Source organism: Corythoichthys intestinalis, chromosome 6 (genome assembly GCF_030265065.1).
Source record: "Corythoichthys intestinalis isolate RoL2023-P3 chromosome 6, ASM3026506v1, whole genome shotgun sequence".
In the NCBI taxonomy this organism is placed as follows: domain Eukaryota; kingdom Metazoa; phylum Chordata; class Actinopteri; order Syngnathiformes; family Syngnathidae; genus Corythoichthys; species Corythoichthys intestinalis.
The window spans coordinates 28101955-28120806 of NC_080400.1; the positions used below are offsets into that span (position 1 = coordinate 28101955).

Below are 18852 nucleotides of genomic sequence, written 5' to 3' on the forward strand. Positions count from 1 at the left end.
AGCAAACAAAAACTAACTCTCTTGGAGGGTATGCACACTGTATGGACTTTGTGACAAGGGTAACAAAAAACTCGTCTCTTGACCATGTCATCCTCATGTTTTTCTTCAATATCAGACTATGAAATTTATCAGAATAGCAGTTTTTACTAGAGGAATGGAGAGCGCCATTTCTCAGCAGAAGTTTCCCTAAGGAACTTCATATATCAAGGAGGTCAAGATGCACTCTCAAGGGAGGAAGGAGGAAACCTCAAACACACCCTAGACTTTGCGGCTATCAGCATTGTCCAGTTGTGTTCAGATAGTGATAGGGGTCAGGGACAGTAGGCAAAGAGAGAGCAAAAATGATTACAGCAGAGTTAAAGTATTGTCGTATTGGTCTTCAACCTCACATCAGTCCTTTTTCTCTACTTTTTTAGGCTGATTTGACTGGGATAAAATGGCGACGCTTTGTGTGGGAAGGGCCCACCTCGTCGCCCATCCTCTTCCCCGTGACCGAGGAGGACCCCATCTTGTGCAGTTTCAGCCGGTGCATGGCTGCCGATGTGCTGAGCGTGTGGAGGCGGCATCACACGCCGGGTCGCCGGGAGCTCTGGCTCTTTTGGTGGGGTGATGACCCCAGCTTCGCCGAACTCATCCACAACGAGCTTTCGAGTGAGTGCACGTTGTCAGATTGTACCTTGTCTGTGTATACCAGTGTTGTTTTTGGCCGTGTTGTTTTTTCTTAATCTTTAGAACAAAAATACTTACGAGTCTTAGTCATATTTTAGTCATTTCAAAATATGTTTGTCTTCGTCTAGTTTCAGTCTATGAAAACCCAGACAAATTTCTAGTTTGAGTCGACAGTTACTCAAAATGTTTTCAACTGTAAACTTTAAAAGTTTTAGTCCAGGAATAAATACATAATTAAAAGGTTTCCAACAATTTCCAATGAAGATTGACAGACGCTCACATAATTGTAGCGTCTACAAGGACATCACCATCTTCGTGATGATAATACAAACTCAGCAGGAAAACTACATTATTTTCAATTAATTAAACTCACCTGGAGGTCACGAACTTTCTGTAAAAAGTTTGCTAAGAGTTTGAGAGTTTCACCACGCTAATGCTAATGGTATGTTACATTTAGTGTTTGATGATCACTCAGGACAAACCTTTAAAGGCTAAAGAAAGATGGCATAAATAGCCACGATAAGAAAACTTACAAAGCAGTACCTAACATGTCTGGAGCCTGGAGAGGACACCTGTGAGTAAGCGTGTGTGTGGGGTGGTGTGGTGAGCATGTAACATGAGTGACAAGACCAAACATTGCTACGATGTGTGCTAAAACTCATACGATAAGAAAATGTCACACATTGTGAACCTATGACGGACACTATGGCGAATTTTCATGTCGTTCTTCAAACTGGCATTCGTCCTGTTATGTTTTAGTCTCCGAAGACACGATTTTAGCTTGTCATCGTCACGAAAAAATTGTTTGTCGACGAAATCTTTTCATTATCATCTTCGTTAATGAAAACAACACTGGTGTATTCGATAGTCAGTCTATGTAAAAACTCACTAAAGCTTGAGAGTTTAAAGGCTAAATTAAGGTGGTTGAGTTAAATTTTCTAAAAGACACTTTTTGCCATCGCGATTTGGATTATAAATCATCTGTTACTGCAAGTCAGTCCTCCAAAGCCGTGTGGAATCTGCTGGCTCTCGGCCACTGGAGATTCAGTCCGGTATGTAGCAGCTTTCCTCAAAAACGCTGGTGGAATTTGATTTTCGGCAATCTATTCAAGATGACCTGTTTTGGGTATTTATACCATTTTTTTGTGAATAGGGCACATCTTGTAGAGGAGTCAAACTAGGGCAAAATGATAATTCTTCTATCTCCCTTAAAAAAGATGGCATAAAGGATGGAGTTGAGTGCTTACTTTCAGACCACTACTGTAGGTAGACATGGAATGTCTTGGTTTTTGACAGTCATCTTATAAAACACAGACATACCAAACTTTACAGCTCACAAAATGTATCATTATTGATATAACATGATACACAATAATTATCTCCATCTTTCACGGATGTTATGGAACAAAAATAACTGTGAAAAGTAAGGATACGCAAAAGAAAACAGGGCACCCATTAAATATATTTTAATAATTTAAGCCCTTAATGAGCTACTCCCATCCTTCACACAAACACATGAATATATGTCCTTTAACTCGTTTCAGACGATTCATTCTACTTACCAATGAAAATACAAAACTTGAGTGGGAGTTTGTACGCACTTAACCATACTGCCACGGCTAAAAAGAACTTTTTTTTTTTCCTCTCTGAAGAGCAGTTTTGCCATTCAATGAGTTCATTTGAGAGGCAGTTTTCTAATTATGAAGAAAAAAAATATTGCATGTGAATCCCAGAGACCCAGAGTTTTATTAAACATTTATTCTTGTGTTGAAGTCATCAGTTTCAACATTAGGTTCAATCAATATTTGTGTGTTTATAGTTGTTTGCAGGACAATAAATGTTATCTCTAGTAATAACAACTTTGAAACCACAGTTTCAATTTCACTTAACTCATCCATATTAGTGAAAGCTTTGGGTAGTTGAACCTTTAGAGCAGGGGTGGGCAATTAATTCCACAAAGGGCCGCAGTGGGTGCGGGTTTTTGTTCATACCCATCATGAGGACAGCCTTTCACCAATCTGGTTTCTTACAAGTGCAATCAGTTTATTGCAGTCAGGTGCTCCTTGTTTCCACTGAAACCTCATTGGTTATACTGTGTGTGCTGAATCAGTTGGAACAAAGACCAGGACCCACTGCGGCCCTCGAGGACCGGTTTGCCCACCCCTGCTTTAGAGCATGCCCGATGGGCCCAGGCGTGTGGTTGTGCATTTCCAGTTTTCTAACGTCTCCACCTCTCTCCAGGCGAAGAGGTTGGCGAATGGGAGAGTGGCCTGTCCTACGAGTGCCGCACACTCCTTTTCAAAGCCATCCACAACCTGCTGGAGCGCTGCCTCATGAACCGCGGCTTTGTACGCATCGGCAAGTGGTTCGTGAAGCCCTATCAGAAGGACGAGAAAGTCATCAACAAAAGGTAGAGCCTAACCACGTAGCCAAACTATCCTCTTACTATTTAGTTGCGTATTAAAACAAGTACGAGATGTTGGTGTCTTTTTTTTTTTTTTTTTTTTTTTTTTTTTTTTTTTTTTTTAGCAATTTGGAACCAACCAAAGAACCAAATGATTTTCTTTTTGTTAATTTGTTTTTTAAACGGTATGACAAAGGAGCCCAGTGGAAGGCAGTCAGTCTAGCGTGATGAACATTGTCAAAGACATGGTGCCTGTTTGTGTTGCAAACGCAGCCATTTATGCACACACACTGATCCACTCCGATGCTGGTAGCAGCTGTTGTAATAAATTTGACACAATCTGTACTAAAGCTTATCTAAATGTATTACACACTTCACCTGAGTTTATTCCCGTCAAGGCACAGTCTATCGCTTTTTACCCGACTATTTCCTGTGGTGTGACTTCACTATAAAAATGGGCAGAAGTTCACCAACCATTATTACCGCTGCATGAAATAAACTTCCCAGAGTTGAATAATATAGGCTAGAAATAACTCTGTAGCCCTAAGTGGCCCACCAGACAGCATAGGAGTCACATAACTAACAGATCATCTCTAAAGCATCATGTTGTAGATGAGGCTTTATTTTCCTTTCCCAAAACCCTAAATTTAGATTGCACTGTTGTCTACCACAAATTTGCGCTTGTGTTGACATTATTTTATGAACAAAATATTTCCATGCCAAAAATAAAATGCCAAATAAATGAATGTCTTCTTTTGCCACACCACATTTTTCATGACATTTTTAAATTTTTTTTTTTAATTCATAGAAGTGTTTTTTATCACCTCAGCTTGACTTAAGTACAGTTGTGGAAAAAGTTTACATACACTTGTGAAGAACATAATGTCATGGCTCTCTTGAGTTTCCAGTTATTTCTACAACTCTGATTTTTCTCCGATAGAGTGATTGCAACAGATACTTCTTTGTCACAAAAAACATTCATGAAGTTTGGTTCTTTTATGACTTTATTATGGGTTAACAGACAAAGTGATCAAATCTGCTGGGTCAAAAATATACATACATGGATCTGAAAAAGCGAATCATTGACTTGAACAAGTCAGGAAAGTCACTTGGAGCCATTTCAAAGCAGCTGCAGGTCCCAAGAGCAACATTGCAAACAATTGTTTGTAAGTATAAAGTGCATGGCACTGTTTTGTCACTGCCACGATCAGGAAGAAAACGCAAGCTATCACCTGCTGCTGAGGGAAAATTGGTCAAGAGGGTGAAGATTCAACCGAGAATAACCAAAAAGCAGATCTGCCAAGAATTAGAAGCTGCTGGAACACAGGTGTCAGTGTCCACAGTCAAGCGTGTTTTGCATCTCCATGGACTGAGAGGCTGCCGTGCAGGAAGGAAGCCCTTGCTCCAAAAGTGGCACCTTAAGGCTCGACTGAAGTTTGCTGCTGATCACATGGACAAAGATAAGACCTTCTGGGGGAAAGTTCTGTGGTCAGACGAAACAAAAATCGAGCTGTTTGGCCACAATGCCCAGCAATTTGTTTGGAGGAGAAAAGGTGAGGCCTTTAACCCCAAGTACACCATGCCTACCGTCAAGCACAGTGGTGGTAGTATTATGCTGTGGGGCTAGTATTATGCTGTGGGGCTGTTTTGCTGTACAGAGAGTCAATGGGATAATGAAGGAGGAGGATTACCTTCAAATTCTTCAAGATAACCTAACGTCATCAGCCTGAAGATTGGGTCTTGGGCGCAGATGGGTGTTCCAACAGGACAATGACCCCAAACACACATCAAAAGTGGTTAATGGAATGGCTAAATCAGGTTAGAATTAAGGTTTTCGAATGGCCTTCCCAAAGTCCTGACTTAAACCCCATTGAGAACTTGTGGACAATGCTGAAGAAATAAGTCCATGTAAGAAAGCCATCAAATTTAACTGAACTGCACCAATTCTGTCAAGAGGAGTGGTCAAAGATTCAACCAGAAGCTTGCCAGAAGCTTGTGGATGGCTACCAAAAGCGCCTAATTGAAGTGAAAATGGCCAAGGGACATGTTACCAAATATTAGCGCTGCTGTATGTATATTTTTGACCCAGCAGATTTGATCACATTTTTTTCTGTTCACCCATAATAGTCATAAAGAACCAAACTTCATGAATGTTTTTTGTGACAAAGAAGTATCTGTTCCAATCACTCTATCAGAGAAAAATCAGAGTTGTAGAAATAACTGGAAACTCAAGAGAGCCATGACATTATGTTCTTCACAAGTGTATGTAAACTTTTGGCCACAACTGTACGTCATTCATGTAAGTCAATGGCTACTTTTACATGCAGCCAATATTCAGGTTGAGGCCAGTCTTTTTTTTTTTTTTCATTGGGAATGACCCTTTTACATGCATAAGCATATGGTGGTGCAATGAATTTGAATATTACAATCCATAGACAGAGAACACAATGAACCGAATCACATGATTTTCACATTCCGCTGCACTCTTTGCTCGCCTTCTTTAAAATCTCGCTATCCTGCTACTTTATACTGCCAATTAGACTTGAACTATTAAGTCATCTATCTCTACACAAATGAAGTCATGAGTTTCCTCGTCACTCCTAAAGCATTTCGTTATTCATCATGCAGCAACAACTACATTCTGTACTAGGGCTGAACGATATTGGAAAAAAATTTACATTGCGACTTTTTAGGAGTTTGCGATACATTGCGATATATATTGTAGGGCTGTCCCAAACGACTAATTTTCTCTGGATTAGTCAGATGACCAATTTTACGAATAGTTGACTAATCTAATAAATTATTTATCATAATTTAATTGAGCAATGAAATTTTTATTGACGCTTAATAAATTCACAAAAACATTTTGAAACACTTAAATTCTTTATTAAAGTACAAATAAACACATAACAGTAATAAATCACAAATAAATAATGAGGTTAAGTGATAGCATTAACTGGTGCAAAAGAATGGAATGTAAACAGATTCAGAAACACTAACTTTGCCTTTCCAACGTGATTCAAAATGACTCTTTAAAAAAAAAAAAAAAAAAAAAATCTAGCATTAATATTATCGTATACTACTATATATATTTGTATTATTCATTGCCAATTTAATTTTTCATAAAGTGTGTCATTTTAAAGCTATTATTAGTGTAGAATCTGAATTCTGAACAATGTGGGATTAACTCAGGAAATCGTTATTTATATGAAGAACATGACGTGCTTTTATTTTGAAATGTTCACCGGAAGTACGTTCGCTTAACTGCTAATCGTAAGCTTTGCACTCCGCAAAAAAAAGCACCTTTTAACTGCAAGGTTGCGTTTTGGAGAAGACTGCCAATGTTTTATAGGAGGCTAAATAAAGTAGGTTGTCTTTTTTTTCCTCATTAGCCTCAATTTAGCATTGCAAACATTTACAGTGTTTAATATAGATGTGTTTCCTTATTTTGTATATCTGAACTTTAATTCTACGGCGTGTTGATGACCAATAAACATCTGTGAAAGGAACTGGAGTCTGATATGCCATCAACACGCTCTCACAAATGTAAGCACGCACGGGGCGATAAAACGCAGTCGTGAAAATAACCGCCCTCATTTTTATTTACCGTGCGATAAATGGACTCTTTGCATGTCGCGGCAGGCTTGGCAACTTCAATAAAACATGTCGTTAGTTAGTTAGATGTACTAAGGATCCGCGAGCTTGTTGTCTCCTGTCGTCTTCCAAAATCACAACTGGGTGATGGCGCTTTAGGTGTTCATTCACAGCCCACGTACAGCTTGGTATGCAAGTTTGGCATTGAAGAGACAGGACAAACCACTGTACCCTCCTTTCTTTCGTTGAAATAAGTCAATGTTTTGGCCACTCTGGTGCGCTTATTTGGCTTTGTGCCACTTTCCCTGCTTGCATACCGAGCGTCATTCTCAACTTTCCACGCATATATTTTTTTAACCCTTCATTAACCGTCGACGGAATGTTGTGCTCGTCGACGCATTTATGTCATCGATTACGTCAACTGGTCGGGACAGCTCAATATATTGCAATATTAAAATTAGAAGAATTTTCACCAAATGACTTGAATAGCTGTTTGGCATGACTTTAGTTGACTCAGCATGTTTTTGTATTAGTATTTTATTAGTTTTTCATGAGTTACCCTGTGTTTTCTTTATTTTATATTCTTTAACAATTTATCATATTCTTCATTGTAAAAATGTTATCTTAGTTTCTGTAATTTTATTATTGTGGCAATATTGATTTAAGGTGCTTCAATTTACTTTCACTGTATTTATTTAAGTACTGAAAGTGCAAAAAATTGCAAAACTGCGATATATGATCGTATTCATATAATACCGTTTAATTCAGGGGGTTTATCTGTGAATGATGAAGATTGCTGTATATAAAAGGGAAACAGGAAGCACACTTGCTGCTTTTATGAAGCAAACCAAAAGTTTACATGTTCAAAAAAATAATAATAGAAATAATCGCACACCCTGGGATCGGACTATTGCGCATGAGCATATCGCGATGGCGATATTCAAACGATATATTGTGCAGGCCTATTCTGTACTCAAAAGACCAAGATTCTTTGCAAATGGAATATGTGCAGAGGAAATATCCACCTAGGTGTAGCAGGGTTTCCCCCAGTGCTTTACAGGCCTGGCTTTCCTGTGAAGTCGTAGTCTTATTGTTTTAAACCCAATTGTTTCCTTTTGTATAACTTCACTAAAAGGGTGCCCAGAAAATATTTGGGTTAAAAAAATTTAGTAAAGGGTTATTGGTGTCATTGCCCTGTGTAACCAGGTAGCAGCCAATTTTCCGATTACTGACTTGTATATAAACTTGGGTTGCAACGCAAACCCATACTTGGGTACAAAGTCGACACTTAAGATTCGGAAAATGTGATTGTACTGCCTCATCTGCTATACCTCAAGTATCTTTGGTACCGAGGCGGCAGATTTGGCCTCTTCTTTTGTGTTGTTTTGTATGTCATATTGGGCGACACAAGTTGCCAGATAAGCAGTCATTTACACCCGGTTGCAAATGAGTGGTTGGCAACCCATGCTGTGCTATGTAACGAGAACAGTCGTCAATGCATGCAACATGGCAGTATATGTATACACAGTATATACTGTATAATGTGTTTCTTTGTTGTGGCAACAAAATAAATGCTTAACAATACAACTGTTGACCGCAACCCACGCCAGCTCCCGCTTCACTCGCTCGCTTCCGCATATGTCACCTCACATGTCCCAAGCCTCTCTTAAAGGAGACTTGCATATTCACGGACATTACAATAGACTCATCGAAGTTTTCTTTTACCCCAGACAATAGAAGATTAAAGAATTTTTGCAACATGGAGAACATACGATGATTGAGTCTGACCTTTAAAAATTAATGTTACTGAAAGCCAAATGAAGAATCTTTTGCCTGAAATGTACAAATCTTTTTTACCTTGAAAGCATTTGACGTTCTTGAAATGTATAGTTTTAGTACCGTTAACTTCAATCATGTATTTTGGAGCACACGTGTAGTTTGAAAACTAGCACTGAGGGGAAAAAAACATTTCGTGATGACGAACAGATTGTGACATCGAAGGTAGTCACCATACTTGTTACTTAAACATCCTAAGCCTTTCATTCTAACTAATTTGATATTAGGTATATCGCATCACAGTCTTAGCGTCACCTCCTTCAGCATGAGACTGTATTCTGCGTGCTCCAGTGTGTGATGCAAGGCCGGGCTCCTTGCCTCCTGTGTCTCCAATATGTTTCTGCACACTGTGCCAAAACATGTTGACTGCACCGCCCCGAGCAGACTGCACTGGAGCCAGGCCAAGTCTAATTAAAAGAAAGACGATCAAAAGTAGATGCCTTTAGTGCTCCAATGTGTTTAGTCGACAAGCTTGCGTTTTAACCACAGCCGGTTTCTTTGCGCATTCTGCTGCATAGTTGATCTACATGCTGCAATTTGTGAGGTGAGGTTTTGGGAAATTCATTCACTCTTGAGAATGATCATGTCATAGAAACTATTCAGGTAAGATATTTTTAATCTCTTTAAGATAATTGATCTTGTCAAAATGACAAATTGCACTTGGGGGCAAATTGTAAAAACTGCATAAGATGACTAGTCTCAAAGCACAGTTTCTTACATTAAGTACTGTAAACCCTCTATATGGCACTCATTGAACACATGGCTGCCATTGACAGCGCTAGACTTTGACTGTGAGAGGTTTGCAGCCATCTTTGCCTTCCATTCTAAATGGTTTTGACGTCTAGCGCCATCGGGTAACTAGTTAATAGCAAATATTCTCTTATTTATTTTGACATATTTAGTTTACGGTTCTTTTTACATTTTAAACTACTTGAGTGTGTTTTTATTTATTGCAATTTTGTTTTTCATTAACAATTTATAATTTGATATATTCATGATTACATAAATATATAATAATTATGTGGACTGTGGACACCACATTTTGGATAGACCACGCTTGTACGATACCAAATGCTAATCTGGCCAACATGAATCAAAATCTGATGTCCACAAATGTGGGCGCCAATTCGTTATGAGGTTAAGTTGGAGTACGAACCTCTGGGACCTAATGATACAATATTGTAGGCTCACGATCAGAATTATCTCACGATATGATGATACAACAATTATCATGGGACAGGAAATTGATCTACTATTTTCTGCATTGTAACTATTATAGACAAAAAACTATTTTTAAACATAAATTGTACTTAAAAAAAAAAATCTTTGGAAAATGTATTATTTTTCTCCCACTGACTGACAATATTTTAGGGTAACATTTCCTTAAATACAGCAACCCTATGCAACATTCTTGTTTTAAAAAAAAAAAAAAAGTCTTAACATGGACACTTTTGTAGCAACCTGTTGGTTCCTTAATGAAGCAGTAAAACCTTTTTAAAATGATATATTGATTCTTGACGGGAGCATATCAATAACCTGTTGTGATACAACGTATCACAATTTATCACCATATTGATAAATTGTCACACACTCGCAGGGGCGTCCCTAGATAGAGTACAATACTGGGGCACAGTGTGGCACTGGCGAGCGGGCAAAAAAAATTTTTTAGCACTGCTCTATCACAAAAAGTCATAAATAGCGCTTTGAACTACTAGTATATACAGTGGGGAGAACAAGTATTTGATACACTGCCAATGGGAAAACCCATTGACAGTGTATCAAATACTTGTTCTCCCCACTGTATTATCAAACCAAAATACATGTTTCTGTAAAAATGTGACTTTTTTTTTTTCTCCAGCCATTAGTATTCAAAAGTGGGACATCCCTTGTTGATAGTTAATTCACCTCTGCTCATGCTCATCAGCTTTCTTCTCTCATTCATCTCTTCCTGCACTCTGCTATCACTGTATCTGTTAGGCAATTAATCAGTGTTTAACTAGTAGGTGGTGACCTAAAAGTGGTTTATGTTGCTTAGGTGGGTTACCTAGCTTACCTCTCTTTCATCCTTGCTGATTTATCCTTGCTGCGAGCGAATAACTATAATATCCGTTTGCAAGAGTAATGCTGTTTGAGTCAAATAGATATAAAAAAAGATATATATTGTTACAGATTACAGGGACTGCAGTAACAAATAAAATGCTTGTGAAACAGCTGGAAATAATGATGAGCACACATGCAAAATTGTTAAAGGTTATATCCCAAAGATTGGCAATTAATTCATCCAGATTGATCGTATTCATTTTGGTCATATAAACAAATAGCAATAAATAGCATCATGAATGATAGTTAAAATACCACATCATATGAACACAGTATTAGACTAAGCTCTTGAGTGAGAGCATCTAATTCAAATGACATTTAATTGCCATTGTATTCATTGCCAGTTACGTAAATCACAGCAGCTAATCTGCTACTTCAATTTGCGACCAGAGTAGTTACCGCATTTAACTACCTGTAAAGTTGAACCATTTAAATTCACAATTCACGGGAACAGAATAGGTGACCAAACAAACATCAACAAAGAGGTAAAAATAAACAACAAGGATGGGCAGTTTATCTGGCACTAACCTGTAAAGCAGATGGAAAGATGTAATTTACACCGTTGACTGTATGATTGGCACACGCACCTTAATAGTGCTGCTGTGTTCACGTGTTGTTGGAGGAATCGAAAAAACGATTCTCTATTACAGGGGTCGGCAACCTATGACAGCATTGGCACGCGAAGGGTTAACCAGTGACACGCGAGCGCATGGCAAAAAAAAAAAAAAAAAAAAAACAAGAAAAAAACGCCTTTTTACCTGAATTTCAGACATTTTCTGTTGCGCGCCCTGTTATTTAAGCCACACACACATCCAAGGGAATTCATGTGTAAAGAGACATGGGATTTACTCACGTCATTGCTTTCACGTATAAAAAGATGTCCCGAGAATGGAGCGGGTTGGACGCTTTCACAGACTTGTCCCGTTTTGCCCACTGGCGCTCTCTGTGCGGGAAGGGCCGCTGGCGCGATTTTATAACCTCTGACATTACGTCATTTTTGGTAGGCATCGGCTGTCACAATGTTGGTCAAATCGTGTTTTATTCCAGAGTCAGCGTTCCCAACGTCGTAACTGCAGCCAATTCAATCTCATCAAGACTGTATTTAAGAGTGTTATTCCCCCACCAAGATCTGCACCCGCGGCTCCACCCGGGCTGGTATGGGGCTAGATCAGTCTTCTAGCCCCACACGCCCGCGCCTTCCTTGGGCACCACGAGAGCTCCACCCGGGCCCGCGCCCGAGGCTTCCATGCGCATCATGAGAGCCAGCCTCCTCGGGGAGAGGCGGCTCCACTCGGGTTCTCGCCCGAGGCTTGCGTGCGCACCGCGATAGGGAAGCTTTCTCTCCCCGGGGAAAGGCTCGCTCCTCGCGGCTCCACCCGGGCCCGCGCCCGAGGCTTCCATGCGCACCACGAGAGGGGGCTCCACTCGGGTTCTCGCCCGAGGCTTCCGTGCGCACCGCGATAGGGAAGCTTTCTCTCCCCGGGGAAAGGCTCGCTCCTCGCGGCTCCACCCGGGCCCGCGCCCGAGCCTTTCGTGCGCACCGCAAGAGCCAGCCTCCCGGGGGCCGCGGCGGCTCCACCCGGGCCCGTGCCTCTCCCCGGGGAGAACAAGTGTCAAACGTCATTACGAGACAAAACATGAAAATTCATTCAAGGAGGAGTCTGACAAGGCAGAGACATTAAAACGTGCTGTGTCCAGGTAGTGTAAACAAAAACACCCTGAAAACCTTTTGTCACTGCTAAAAACACCGCCACCGAAGCAAGCTATCACTTTGCTAACTGCATTGCAAAGCAAGGAAAACCTGATTGAAAAAAAGAAAAACTGATGGCAAATATATCAAAGAGGCGATCTTGTCAAGCTCAGAGGTTTTGGTTGATGGCTTGACTAACAAAGAGACACTCAAAAAAAAGGGATAAGCAGCTAAAAGTCACAAAGTAAAACCCCGAAATCAGAGCTGAGCCAAGGAAAACAGGGCCAGGGATCACATTAAGGTAGGCATCTTTTATCTTTGTAATATAAAAGAATATCTAAAATGCTGCATATAATTTACTGTTTAAGTTGATAGTGAACAACTAGCTAGTGAACTGTTGCACTTATTTTCAAGTTTTGACATTTTCTACAATATGCATTTATTTTTTAGTTAATTGAAAAAGAATGGTAGTTATACGGTTTCAATATATGTTCATGTTGTTTTCTTTGGGGTAAAATTACAGCTCTGTTGGATATAAAAAATTGGATGTGCGTCATTAATCTCGGTGTGGCACACTGATTGACAAGAAAATTTGAAAGTGGCACTCCACACCAAAAAGGTTGCTGACCCCTGCTCTATTACAAGGTGTCTTTAAAAAGCGCCAAACAGTCACTCAACTTGTGATGTATCGTTCTCCTGAAGATGCTTCGCAGAAGTATCAACTCATATGCCTATCACAGCCTAAGTTACGTGCATAAATTACCATATTAAGGTGCCATGTGCAGATAGTGTATATGGAGTTAATAGAGTAATATGAGTCGACTATCTTAAATAGGCGCATTCTGTAGATTATGCGATTTAGATGTAAAACTCCAAAGTTGTGTTTTTTCCACCGGTAAAATTTATACTGGGGCACGTACTCCCAGTGAAATATGTCTGCCAATGCCCATGCCCTCTCGAGTTTAAAAAAAAAAAAAAAAATTTTTTTTAATTGATTACCTAAAATAGTGACTTTCACGCCCTATAAAGGGTTAAAGCAGCCGTAAGCATGTCTTGGTACGTTTTTAAGGGGAAAAACACATGTAAAGTGGAATGTTCTGTTGTTTCTGGCAAATGTTCGGTCTAGTGTAGCAGTATAGGCGTATTGTGATTTATTTATTTTTTTTAATAACTTTTTTTTGTTTGTTTTTTTTTTGTGTGTGTGTGTGTGTGTGTGTAAATTTATTTTTGTTTGTATTTTTTTCCCTTCTCCATTCAAAGTTTTTTTGTCCTTTAACCTTATGCACATTGTCCTCTCATTTGATTACAGTTGTTGATAGCCCATCGGGCCTTGACTCCACATATAGAAAATGGTGCACTTCAGTATCTGTGCATTTCTTAACAAATACTAGCAGTCACATTTAATTGACATTTGCACAGAGGAAAGGACCACAAATAAGGTGCTAAACCAAAATTGTCAGAGAAAGTAATGCTCCCAAATCGAGCTATATAAAATGACATTCTTTTTAAAATGTAAAAGTTTTAACTACAACGGACTCAACAAATTTAAGATAATTGATTTTAGTAGTGGATTTCTATCAAAAAGCATTCACTATCTGAAAGTGCTTTAACACGCTCCTTGATTTTCAGTGAGCCCTCCACATGGTCTGAATTGTCTCAACATTCATCTTCACAAGATTTTTCTTTTCAGGAATGAAAGTAAAAAAACATGATTTTGATCATTGCAATTAATTCTGGGCGGCTGTGGCAAAGCTGACATTGGGTGGTGGTCTAATAAATGTTTTAGGAGGTGTAAGTGGGAGTTGATTCAGTTCCTCCTAACACAGTTGTTGTCGCTTGCCCTCGCTGGTCAGTAAACAGGGTCAGCCTTTGGAAAATGCTGAGCGAGCACTGTGGTTTTACAGCAACTATGTCAACAAGTACTATTTGAGTGCACTTGGCCGCTTCTAGAAATGGAAAATAATTATGCTATTGTTGTAATTTTATTTAAGTCTGTAAAAGGTTCTCATTGCCTCTTGCTCTTTTTTTTTTTTTTCGAAAATATTTCAAACAGTTGGATGGATGGTTTTAAAAATATGACCCTACAGCTTTTGTTGAAGTTTTGTTATAGCCAACCCCCCTCTGACAGATCTACTTGACACGTTGTTCCAAAGTGTCATCGTGCTTTTTCAAAGACCTAATCCTACCGTAATAAATGTGCCTCTCCCTCTTCCCCTGCTACAGCGAGCACCTGTCCTGCGCGTTCACATTCTTTGTGCACGGTGATAGTAATGTGTGCACCAGCGTAGAAATTGCGCAGCACCAGCCTCTGCAGCGATTAAGTGAAGAGCACCTGAGCCTCGCCCAGCAAAGCTCCAGCCCATTGCAAGGTAGAGGATGCTTCTCTGTCCAGATTACGCTTTTTGAGACTTTTATTCATACATCTTCTCGGCATTGCAGTCATCTTGAGCCCCTATGGCTTAAACGGAACTCTTACGGGCCAGGGCTTCAAGATGTCGGACCACCCGACTCAGAAGCTCATCGAAGAGTGGAGGCAGTTCTATCCCATCAGCCCCAATCCCAAAGAGGTCCAGGAGGAAAAGATGGAGGACGGTGATTGGGAGGATGACTCCTTAGCAGCAGTGGAGGTCCTCGTTGGTGAGCCATAACATCTTTTAAGAATTTCTTCTGTGTTGCGGTTCACATTCTGATTTTTCTGTATGTGTTCCATTTTTAGCTGGGGTGAGGATGGTGTATCCTTCCTGTCTGGTACTTCTACCCCTCACGGACCTCCCCACGGTCATCCCTCAAGGCGCATCAAACACCTCAGGAAACATGTGCGGCACTCAGTCAGGCCAGGCCGCCCACAGAGATCCCGCCATGTCCTCTGTCACGCTTACGCCACCGACGTCACCAGAGGAAGCTCAGACTGGTACCTCTTCCATGACTATACATTACACCTATCAAGTTTATTATATAATGCAGTACATATAAATAACATGATTGTATTGCTCCCATCATAGACTATCAGCCAGCACAGAGATGGCATAAATTGTCTTCTGCGTCCGACGGCTACAATTCCAACAATACTCTTCATGGGGGAAAAATTCCCCGCAGGCTGGCCAGCCACATGGTGGAGTCCGTTTGGCAGGAGTGTAACATAAACCGCACAGGGAACAAGTACGTGAAAGCATTTCCTCTACATCTAAGAGAAGAATCCCAAGAATTTCTTGTTAAATGACAATCTTTACGATGATAGGAGGAAGTTTACAACCTTGACCAATGGGACATGTGAGGAGGACGGAGGTAAAACTGCGCTGTGGGATTTTGTTGAGCCCGTCCACCGGCCACATTGCAATTGTTCCAGGTATTTCCACTGCATATTGTTGTTATAGTATTTTTTCTAATATTTCATTTTTGAAGCCAAGGCATGACAAATGTCTTAGAGCATTGTCTTGTAGAAGTACCAAATGGCACCGCCAGCAAGGCAGATGTGGGATCTCTAAATCGATGCTTTTAAATGAATATTCCTGACAGTTTCAAAACTAAATTTAAACATCGACCTGAAATGAAATTTAAAAAATATATATATTTAATTCCCGCTGAATGGAAAATTGCAAATCAGCTAGCAATAAGTTTGGCAGAAAGTATAGATTATGAGAAAAAAAATACACCTCTGCCCACTAACCAAGTACTATACTGTTTAGTTTTTATTAGAATATATATATACAATATTGTCTTTTTATCCCCCCACTTAGACATAAAAGTCAAAAGCAGCGGCCCAACAACACTTCGGGACACCCTCCGTCGTCAGGCCAGCCCACCCCACCGGCCCCTAAGCACAAGCTGGCCGAGAAGCTGGAAAAGGTCGAGAAGCAGCAGAAGAGGCCACAAACACCCTTTCACCATCGCAACTCTGTGAGCGACGAACAGCCACTGGAGCCTCAGACTCAGAGGCTTTGTTTGCGAGCGCAGGAAGAGGGCTCATACCCCAGCCTGCATCATATGGACACCACGGCGCCCCCCAAAGCACCCACGCTCCACACCCATGGCCCCCCGGCCGACTTAGTCGGCTCGCCGCCACCCCCGCCTCTCAGCCCACACCCTTGCGATCATGCTGAGGGCAACATGACTCCAAGTGGCATGAAGAACTCCACACCCATTCACCAGCCTTTCTATCCCCCTTCAGTGGAACCTTGTTTGGTGCCACAAAAGAGCTCGTCTGAGGAGCCCCCTCCTGAAAATATGCCCTTACCTCTGCCTTTCCCCCCACCTTTTAATGAAACCTTGGAGCCCACTGTCTTCATCGGTTCTGCTGTCAACCCCAATGAAGATTCCGGACACAACCCCTGGAAGTATTTTAACTTGCCGAAGAAGAAGGCTGCCGTCTTTCACACGCCTCTCCTACCGATTGACAAAGTACGAGATGACTCTGGAAGCGCCGCTGGCGTAGAAAGCGTTGTGTCTGTTACAGAGTAAGCAGTTTAAAAGCCTTTTGCAAAACACTGGAACGTAAGTAAAAATCAAAGATTAAACCTTGAAATCTTTTTCTAAGGTTGATGGCAGGCTCCATGAAGCCTCTGAAAGTTTCCAGGGACCTTGTGAAGACCTACGCCCAGAGGAGGAACACGTACCTCTCTTGCGCCACTGTGGACGGTGACCACAGCGAGGAGCCAGACCCTTATGCCTTTGTCGAGGGGGACGAAGAGTTCAGTTTCACGGAAAAGAGGGACAAGTCTGGAGCTGAGAGGGACGGATGCAAAAAACACAAGGTTTGTGTCCTCAAAAGTCCAATTTAGGTTTACTGTGTCTACAAACATCTTTTTGTATCCGTTTGTACTTGTTTGGGTTAACCAGTAATATCAAGCATTTGGCTGAGTTCAAGAAATGACCCTGTTGTTTAATATTGTTACTATAGTAGAATATTTGAAGTCCCATATTAAGCTGCACAGGACCACTGTATTATGAGGCTATTTGTTGACCATTTTAAAAAGTTACATAAACCTGTTCTTCCTTTGGCCAACATGGACCCTCCTGACAAGTTTGACAATCGTGCGAGTCATAACCTCTGTCTCTTAGGCAAATTCTTGCTAATTATAGTGTCATTAACTTCTGCTCTTTCCTTTCAATCTTAGCTGGATGATGGTTCAGGAGCTTCAGCTGATGGTAAGTGCCTAGTTGATTTTTGTCCAAATCAGGTGTAAGGCTGTAGCGCAATCCCACACTATGCTTTGTGTGCACGTGATACAGAAGGACCACCAGGTAGTAAACCAGCCGCCTCAACCAGCCTCATCCACGAGAACGATTTGGCAGTGTCCTACAGTGATTTGGATAAAATTTTCAATTCGGATGAAGATGAGCTAACGGTAAGGGTGTGCATGAAGGTGCTCAAAGACTTTGTGTCTATTGACTTGTTGATTTTCCATAAAGCCTGGAGCCAAAAGAGCTGGAGCAGGTGTAGATGACAAGTTACTCTCCAAAGAAACAAAACCCACCTCTTTGGACCCCTTGTCATGTATAAGTAAGATGATCATGATTAGATCTTTTTCCAGTTGTGAATGTTTTCACAAGGGAAGTAACGGCTTCCTTTTTTTCCCCATAGGCACGGCAGATCTGCACAAGATGTTTCCCACCCCTCCCTCTCTTGAGCAACAGGGTTACTCCCCCATGAACTCAGGGAGCAAGGACAGCTTGGAAGCGGGGGCAGGTCTCACCTCACTGGATGGGAGCCAGCTTAACAACAACTTCAAGATGGAAGTGGAGGAGGGATTCTGCAGCCCCAAGCCCTCTGAAGTAAAGGTACTTGACACCCCCGCCAAAACTCAGAACACATAGACAAAGAAATGTTTTAAATGTCTAGCCTTCGTCTTTACTTGCAGGACTTTTCCTTCGTGTACAAGCCAGAGACAAGTCAGCCGTTCATCGGTTGCTCCATGTACGCCCCCCTGAAGACTCTGCCCAGTCAGTATCTGTTGCCGATCAAACTGCCGGAGCACAAATGTGTGTATATGCGCAACTGGAACATTGGCAAAATGGAGCTGATGCCACCGGTGGCGACTAAAGATGGGTAAGACATGTGGCGTGCTCTTCCATTCATTTCCAAACACTGCAGTTAATCTAATGCAGTACCTTTTAAGACCAAGATACTATTTTAAAAAAAAAAGCAACTTTCAAGGAATGCCATAAATTGTAAAGAATTCAAATAATTAAAGAGTATTGCTTCAAGTGTACCTCAATTATGAAGGCCTACTATGTATTCAGTAGAAGTGCTAATATTTTGTTTTCGAGATTTTTGGAACACAATGTTGTCAGATTATTCTGAAGGCCTAGAGGCACCATGTAAAAGGAGTTCATAGATAAAAGACCAAGCAGAATGTAGTCTCATGAAATAATACTGTTTACAAGGTGATAAATGGCTGGCATGTTCGCTTTGTGCGCCGAGCTAGAAATGAAGTGAATGAAGAAACCCTGGTCGGTACAAGCATATGACTTGGCATTAGTAGAATAGCCCTCGCAAAATACATCAGTCGCTCAGTTTTAACAAGGGAATGCGAGCCGATTTTTAAACTTCTACGAATCT

At 40.9% G+C, this 18852-nt stretch overlaps 1 protein-coding gene across 1 annotated transcript in view; it reads left to right on the plus strand.

The window, feature by feature from the left end:
• Positions 1-18852, plus strand: part of LOC130917426 (mediator of RNA polymerase II transcription subunit 13-like) — a 48392-nt gene that overhangs the window by 2420 nt on the left and 27120 nt on the right. The window contains exons 2-15 of the mRNA XM_057838817.1: positions 417-651; positions 2911-3079; positions 14517-14662; positions 14733-14930; positions 15010-15204; positions 15296-15452; positions 15532-15639; positions 16031-16747; positions 16828-17044; positions 17408-17438; positions 17523-17638; positions 17703-17793; positions 17875-18071; positions 18152-18339. Coding sequence (XP_057694800.1) covers positions 417-651; positions 2911-3079; positions 14517-14662; positions 14733-14930; positions 15010-15204; positions 15296-15452; positions 15532-15639; positions 16031-16747; positions 16828-17044; positions 17408-17438; positions 17523-17638; positions 17703-17793; positions 17875-18071; positions 18152-18339 — 2765 coding nt within the window. The remainder of the gene's footprint in view (positions 1-416; positions 652-2910; positions 3080-14516; positions 14663-14732; positions 14931-15009; positions 15205-15295; positions 15453-15531; positions 15640-16030; positions 16748-16827; positions 17045-17407; positions 17439-17522; positions 17639-17702; positions 17794-17874; positions 18072-18151; positions 18340-18852) is intronic.